Source organism: Glycine soja, chromosome 2, assembly GCF_004193775.1.
Source record: "Glycine soja cultivar W05 chromosome 2, ASM419377v2, whole genome shotgun sequence".
NCBI classification, from domain to species: domain Eukaryota; kingdom Viridiplantae; phylum Streptophyta; class Magnoliopsida; order Fabales; family Fabaceae; genus Glycine; species Glycine soja.
In genome coordinates, this window is record NC_041003.1 from 15,861,914 (window position 1) to 15,870,108 (window position 8,195).

Sequence of the window (8,195 nt, forward strand, 5' to 3'; positions counted from 1 at the left end):
TTGGGTCTTTTTATTTGTGTATTTGCGTTGATAACTGACGTTAGAGATAGAGAACTATGTAAGCATTTGGATGAAGGAAGAAGTAGATATAACGGATATATAACAGGCGTATTTCTCCACGACAGTACTAAAAGGAATACAAAAGAATCATTTTAGCAGTTATTCTATACATTTACAGACTATTTAGTTAAAAGAAAGGGAGATAACAAGAGAGGTTTTATTATTGGTGGAGCGGAGTATTTGTTTCTCTTTCTTTTATTATTGTAAGGGTGAAAAGGAACTTTCAAATTAATGAGAAGCCAGATACATAAGTAACATCATGGACGGATCCATTAGTACTTGACGTGGGATGAGTGGAGATAATTCTCAACTACATCGGAAATTATATTCATGAGTACGCTCAATTACACAACTACAAAATACACGAGAGTATTAGACGGGAGATACGTTAGCTTTTTTTTTATTTACAAGAATTTAAGATAATATGAAGAGATTTATAATACTTACATATTCAACTGATTAATAATTGGTATGAGTCCGCACAGGTCAGATTAACCGGTTAATCTTAACCCTTTCTAAAGTTAATTAAGTGTCGGATCAATTTAATTAACATATCTCATGATATTAATTAAATTGTGTTAAACCCAATTTCATCGGGTTAATTATAAGTATGTGAGTGCAAGTTAGACTGAATCAAAATTGACTTACTTAAACAGTTATTTTTTAATATTTTCTTATTCTTTAAGTTTTATTCTATTTTTTCATGAATATAATTTTAAAACGGTAAATAGATATAATTTGAAATTTCATTTGTTTTAGTTTTTATTTTTACCAAACTATTTTTTAAATACAAAATTAAAATATATGCAATCCAATGACTGGATTCGATCCAACACTCAAATTTAATCCAGTCAAAATTTGATTAAACTATTGTTGACTTGGGTGTAGCCCTTAACCTCAACTAGTGCTATTATGATTGGCAAACTTGAATCAGAACATTTGAGATTCTTTTTTGCCTCTTCAGACACTAATAGATTTCTTAAGGTTTGGTCAAACCAATGGTAGCCTTAGATTATCATCTTATATATATATAGGCTTACAAGAAATAAATGATAAAACCTCACATAATATTTTCAAGGTTACAGAAAATGCTCTAAAATGTTACTAGCTAGTAATTAAATGAAGCTGTTATTGCAATATGGTCGAGATATATGCTTAGATATATAAAATTGTGTTAAATCTTTGTAAACATGCTAATTGGATATTAGGGCTACCTTGTTGGAAATTGCACTTTGATTGTTTTGGCATGAAAATTTATTTGTGTTTTCCTTTACCAACACTTCGCATTCCATAAGTTAAGGATATACAAGTATCTTGCATGTAAGTATAATATTAATACTCTTATCAAATATGATTTTCTATATTCTTAGATACCTATAGTACTGTATTTGGATCTATATAGTTGTAATTAGGGGTGGGTATCAAGACTTAAATTCATGAACTAGTTCGTGAAATTTGTTAACCGTGCGAATAACGAACCTATTTTTTTGAACCCGCATAATAATATTGGATTTTAGGCCTGACTCATTTAGTCTGCGGACTTCGTAGGCTTAATTTGCAAAGTCCACGAAGTTATTCATATTCGCTCAACTTGAAGGTGAGCCAAGCCCAAGGAAACCATTTGTCCATTCCCAATTTCCCATTAGCCAATCCAAACCCAATTTGCATTTCATTTTCTTTTCCTCCTCCTCCTCCACGAGCCGCCACCCCTTCTCCTCCTCCTCCACGAGCTACGACTACAAGTTTGGCGACCTTACTCCCCCACGAGCCTAAGCTTCACGCATTTAGGGAACCTCCTTCCTCCACTCGCTCATTCTTATCGTGTGACTTGACTATACCATTTTTCTCTCTTTCATTCTCAAACTCATTAACGATCATCTTCAATCTCTTCTTTCAAGTACTCTCTTTGAACACCACGCACCCTGACCCTTTTCTCGTTTTCTTCTCTTTTATTTTGGATTTCACGATCATTAATCAAATTTATGCTTGTGTGTGTGACTGTGCAATAGAGAGAGAGAGAGAGATGATGTTCACAACCAAACTCGTCTTTTTTTTGAACTTGAGCAATCTTGAAATTGTAAGTAAGAGTTGAATATGGTGGGAGGAATGCTTTTGAATATGGTTTCCTAGCTTTATTGTTAATTCATTATCAAACACTTATGTTCCTTGTAGATCCTCTCTTATTAATTTAAGGCTAGTGTTTGTTCTCTTCCTAACTCGTAGTGTCGTGTGTGCTTAATATTCATTGTTCATTGGTTACGGGGAAGATATCCTTTCAAGTGAAGAAAAAAACTTTTGAATTTATAGCGTGAAGATCTCACTCTTAATTCTTTTAAACTTTCACTTTATAACAAAAATAACGTGTTTAGAATATTAAAATGAGGTTTCTATAAAAGTAAATAGATTTTGAAAGGAAGGGGATGAAAAATAATATCCCATCATTTTTCTTGAAAAAATTGCTCCAATTTTACATTTTTCTTAAAAAAATAAAAAAAAAAATTTAGGTCCACGAATCATTCAATTTATTTACGAGCTTTGCGGGCCAGCTAGAAACTTAAAAAAAATCCATTTACTTTATAAATCAGATTTATCTAGTCCATATATAAAATGCGAGTTTCGCAAACAAAACCTTAAACAGGTTAGACTGATGTATATTCCCATCCTAGTTGTAACTCTTTTTGTGTTTTGGGTTAATAAGAGGTTAAAGCATGTATTTTATTATACCGTTATCCAATCACAACTATTATGTATGATAAATTTATTGATTTTTATAATAATTATTTTAAAAAATATATTAACAATGAATTATGATTTAAGGATAGTATAAAAGTATGTTATACAATCAGTACATCATCATTAAACTTTTATTAATATATTCATTATTTAGCATTTTGTATGAAAAATAAGTATATGATATATATGTACTATCCCTGTCAACTGTTATCTTTTGTAATGTTACAACTTATATTTATTAGACTACATTGATATTTGTTTTATATTTATTAACTTCCTAATAAAAATTGAATAAAGATAAAGTATTCTCAAGGTATAACTGATCTAACACGAATTAGATTGAGTTTGGTCTATTTTAAGATTCAAAATAATAAAAAATAATAAAACATAATTGGGTTAGATTTTGTTACTACCCAGTGTGAATCAACTTGGTCTTAATTAAATTAAATTGAATTGAATAATCAGATTGATTAATTAAAATAGTAATAATAATAATATATTATAAAAATATTTAAAAAATCATAAAAATGAAGTACTTAATTATTTTGAGTATAATAATTAGGTACTTCATTTTTTATACTGTTTTTTAAAGGATAAAAAGAACTCCTTGACTCAAGGGTGATGTAATATCGTTTTAGGGCTTCTTAATGTTTTCATACATATAATAATATACTAACTAACATTGTTTTCCTTGTCTGTGTGGTGTCAAATGAATATGGATAAACAATTGTTAGATTAATTATACTACTATGCTTAAAATTTTGTTGAGATTAATTAGATTATGTGTAACTTACACTGTACAGTTCCTTAGTGTAGGAATCCAAGAATCAACTAAGGACGTGGCCACAAAATTATGTTTTGCATCCACTATTTTTTAAGTGAGAAAGTTAGGATGCACGCATAAGATACTAATGGAATTAGAATAATTATTATTTTATTATTATATTAATATATGTATATTGGGATCAAAATAGTTCAACGGATTTGAAACGATCAAACCCAATTATAATTGGATCGATCAAAATAAATTCAAACCAACCTGATAACCTAACCTACCTCTCTCAAATGTAGTTGGATTTGGATTGATCAGATTTGTTGGTCAATCGCATTGCACTTACATCCCTAATTAATTTTATTTTTTTTTGCTTTAATTCATAATGGAGCATATACTATATCCATATATATGATTAATTAAATTGATGCGGATATATATGTTATAAAATTTCTTGGTGTACCAGCTTTAAAAGAGTGTCTGCTTTTGCTTACAGAAAAGATTATGAGTACAAATCAGTGGATCAAAAAGCGAAATTCTTTTACAACTACCAATGACGACTTGAGTTTTGAGGCAATCCAAGACCATATACACAATCCTCAACTTGAACACATCTTAGGGGCCCATTTGGGATCTCTAGGGCTGAAGAAAGAAGCTGTAACTTTAGACTTGAGTAACTTGAGTGCTTTCTTAGACTTGATGCACCTTGGAGTCTTGTACTGATTGATGGAAGCTCCTTGGCAAATAAACAAGTCCATCAACGCGTCAAACGTTCCTGGCTCCACCACACGTATCTCAAGTGGCCCCACAGACTTGTCATAGCTACGGCATCGTCTATATACGTAGTCCAATTGCTCTTCCACCGCAATGCAACATTCCTCAAGCACGTTTGCGTCAAGTTGAAGTTGTGGTGATGATTCTGTCTTTATCCCACAATGAAGAATTTCCCAGTACAATACGTAATGTCCTGGTACTGAAGAAGTGTCGGGGTAGCTTGTGTACTCCACTAAGAGAGAATCGTATGGCTCCAACAATTTTTTTGCCATTGTCACGCCCCTGTGCAAGTCCTCCTCGTTGGTCTTTTCGGTGTCGACGCTGATCACAACGTTTCTCCTGCAGATGAAACGGACTTGTGGGGCGTTGTTGTAAAATCCCACCACCTGAAGCACGTCACCAACGCGGTATCGGTACAGCCCTATATGTTGGGATCATGGTGAAAAAGATATGAATTGCATTAGTAAATGGATGTTATCATGATGATAATAGCAAATGGGGTATGTATGTTATCTGAAACCCACATTTTTTTTTACTTGGTAGAAAATAATTGTCTGATGACAAGGATACATCATCATTTTTACGTGTAAATATAATATATATTTTTGTATTTTTACTGTATGGAGTAGATTATTTTTATTTCGGAATAACAAGAGGAGGTACATGATGATTAAACTTTACATGAATGACTAGGATCAAAATGTACAATTTATAATTATAAATTGTATTTTGCTAGCTCTTTTTGCTCTCAAGTAAAAAAAAACAATAATCATATCACACTCAACACATCCATGATATATATGAGTTCACACATATAAACTATATCACATCATATACATTTAATGGTATAGCCATACAGTAAAAATATACAAATTTAAATCAATTAGTGTATGTGAAAGAGTATATGTTAGAATATGAGAAATCCTTAAACAAAGATATCAGTGTTTCAAATAATTAGTTATTGGCTCCGAGCATAGGGATACACTGGGTTATAAAAAAAGAAAAGAATCAATTAGTTATTTATATTTAATTGTATAATCAAAATTATTTACTCTCATTTCTCAGTCTCACAACATGTACCCCCTTATGAGCACAACACTTAGCTGCTTTACTTCCGATTATTAAACCAACACAGATAATTAGTGTGTTTAAGTACATATTAGAAAAGAGGCTTCTAAAGTAACGGTTGTGTTTGTTAAACTTCTTTAACTATTTAGCAATACTCGATTAGATAACACACTATAAAGAAAAGAAAAAAAAAATCCTTATGCGCATGCATGGACTAGCAAGAAAATGGGTCAATTATATTAATTGGGAACTGACCAGCAAAAGTAGTGACCACAGGCTCATAAAAGCAACCAAGCTTGACATGCACCAAATCCACGAGCTTATCATTGGGAACCTGCTCTCCTTCATCAAAATCCATCAACAGCGTCCCGTTGTGTCTAAGAGGAAGGAACTCAAAGTAGCCCATGTTAGGCAAGAGGGTAAAAGCAACATCACTAGGATCACAAAGAGGCTTCAGATTAACCCCAAAGTAGCACTCAGAAGAAGCATACATGGTACAAACCAAAGGCAATTTCCCTTCACTGTAGTGCTTAAGAGCAGGAACATACTGAGCCATGGAGCCAGTAACCACAGCCTCTATGAACTTGGCCTTAGGCCAAAGCTGGCACAGAATTCCCTTCCAAGACTTCTGGCTGCAGATTCTTGTGATCTCATCAGCAAGACGAGGGTTAGGGGAAGAGAGGAATGTGGACATGCGGGAGCGGCATGAAGGGTCTGTTATGAAGGAACTGAGTTGGCCACTGCAAATGTCCTCACACAGGTGCCTCCAGTTTCGTTCGAGGAAGGAAATGGCTCTCAGAAGTGCGGAGGCAAAGACGGCGCCGAGCCTTAGGACGTGGCGGCGGTGAACCAAACCTGCTAGGAGCTGGCAATGCATGCTTTGGTTGCTGTCATTGCATAGAATGCTTTGGTCGGGGCTTGTGTAATCGTTCCAAGGGTCGTGCGTGCGGCACTTGAAGTGCTTGCTCTTGTAGTAGCTTGTTAACACTGTTCTGGCTGGTAAGCCGCAAGGAGTGCACATTTCTGCTTTTACAAAGTACAGATACATTGCCTTGCCCTCGTCAAGATCAGGAACGTACCTGAAATTATTTTTTAGTTATGTTCAATTAAGTTGGAGATATATATGGTTGAGAAAATAGGTTACATTGACGGAAGAAAAATTATTCTTAGGGTCTGTTCGTTAGAGCAGAAAAAAAGGAAACAGAATGAAATGAGATGAAAGTTTTAAACTTAAGGAGAGTATAAAAGTATAAGTCCCACATGATTTTACTCTTCATTTCTCTTCTTTTTTATTCTGTTTCTTTGCAAACGAACAGGTCTTAAACAAATGTTATCTCGCTTTGTGTCTATGCATGGAAGGAGACGAAAAAAGATGAGAGAAGAATGATTGTTATAATTAGTAATGTGATGTGATAAGGAAAAATATATAAAAAAATAAAATATTAATGGAGTGTTTCATGAAATACCGGCGAACATTATTTAATTATAACAAGTTTTTTTCATTTTTTGCTGTAGTAGAAAAACGGGTAGGCACGCTAGTACTACTAATAGTATACCACCAGGCAGAACATTAATTAATGACATATTATCTGATAAATGAGGTAATAGTACGAATTTAACCAGAGTTAGATAGATATGTTTTGGCGTTTCTGGTATTAGCATGATAAATGGTAACTTTAAGATTAATGAGATTGAATATATGCATAAATGAAGTACATGTCAAGATGCACTAGCTAGGTACGTAGCATGCACCATATATAAGACCCTTTTCCTTTTGTATAACGCAAATATGACAAGCAAAGAATCATCTGATAGATACGATTATCATCTGTTTTTTATTTTATAAAAAAAAATTAAATATAATTAAACGTAACACCGATGCATGGTAATGGCCCCTCCACCCGCCTACTTTTATGAATAGTTGTCACGCCATATCTTTTTCATTTGGCCGTATACTTCGAATGGAGAATCACAACCCAAGCGTGATGGCATCAAACACAACAAAGAATCAAGTTGCTAAGCAGCAAAATCAAGCGAGTGCTCTCTAAGCTTCAACCGTGTTGAAATTTTAGATGACTACCGTTGATGAATGAACATTGAAATATTAATTCTAATGCAACAAGGTGTGTGACTAATTAATATATAGGATTTTAAGTGCGCATAATCAAGGCCAAGAAGAAATAAAAATATGTGGGGATGTTACGATTATTATTAACTGGTTTATGATTGGCGTGATAAGATTGTACACAAAAGTACGGCGTTCTAGATCTTCCGCAATTGATGGCATCATTTTAGGCTCTCCAGATGATGTCCCTGAACTGCACATATATACCATAATATATGATTAAGATTGTTGAGATAAAATACTAGAAACTTATAATAAAGGAATGAATGAACAATTTATATACTAGTGGTTGCAGAAAGTTATGTATAGCACCTGCATAACATTTCTGTTATTGGGTGACTAGTGATGAGAGAAGAGTCTTCCCCATTAGCAATCCTCTGGATATATGGGAAGATTCTTTCATAAGTGGTGACCGGAACACACCTCTTAAACTCTGCTATGTCCGTTGTATTTTTTTCTCCCCTCATATACTTATTCAAATACTCAGTTTCCCTATTCTGAGTTAAGATCTGTTTCAAAAGGCCTTCTTGAACTTCAGCAGCCTTCATTGTCAACCTCTCTATCTCCTTCAGTGCTTCCTCACCTTTGTACTCTAACTTCTTTCCATCCATGGCCACAGAAAGGAACAGAAGAACTCACGCAAGAGTAGTGTAGTGTATAACA

At 33.6% G+C, this 8,195-nt stretch overlaps 1 protein-coding gene across 1 annotated transcript; it reads right to left on the reverse strand.

The window, feature by feature from the left end:
- Positions 1-4,005: 4,005 nt before the first annotated feature.
- On the reverse strand, positions 4,006-8,195 carry LOC114390790 (putative indole-3-acetic acid-amido synthetase GH3.9). Its single transcript, XM_028351675.1, has 4 exons — positions 7,845-8,195; positions 7,624-7,725; positions 5,663-6,486; positions 4,006-4,760 (listed from the first exon to the last, which is right to left on the reverse strand). Exons 1-4 carry the CDS (start codon positions 8,141-8,143, stop codon positions 4,165-4,167), a joined length of 1,821 nt encoding a protein of 606 aa, XP_028207476.1. The 5' UTR covers positions 8,144-8,195; the 3' UTR covers positions 4,006-4,164.

What these genes read in the sequence shown, in the direction of transcription:
- LOC114390790 (XM_028351675.1), bottom strand. Translation starts at nt 8,143, where the DNA reads ATGGATGGAAAGAAGTTAGAGTACAAAGGTGAGGAAGCACTGAAGGAG. An exon ending in ATCACGCCAATCATAAACCA is followed by an intron (nt 6,487 to 7,623) that starts GTTAATAATAAT and finishes AAATAATTTCAG; the next exon opens with GTACGTTCCTGATCTTGACG. An exon ending in TGTGGTCACTACTTTTGCTG is followed by an intron (nt 4,761 to 5,662) that starts GTCAGTTCCCAA and finishes CCCAACATATAG; the next exon opens with GGCTGTACCGATACCGCGTT.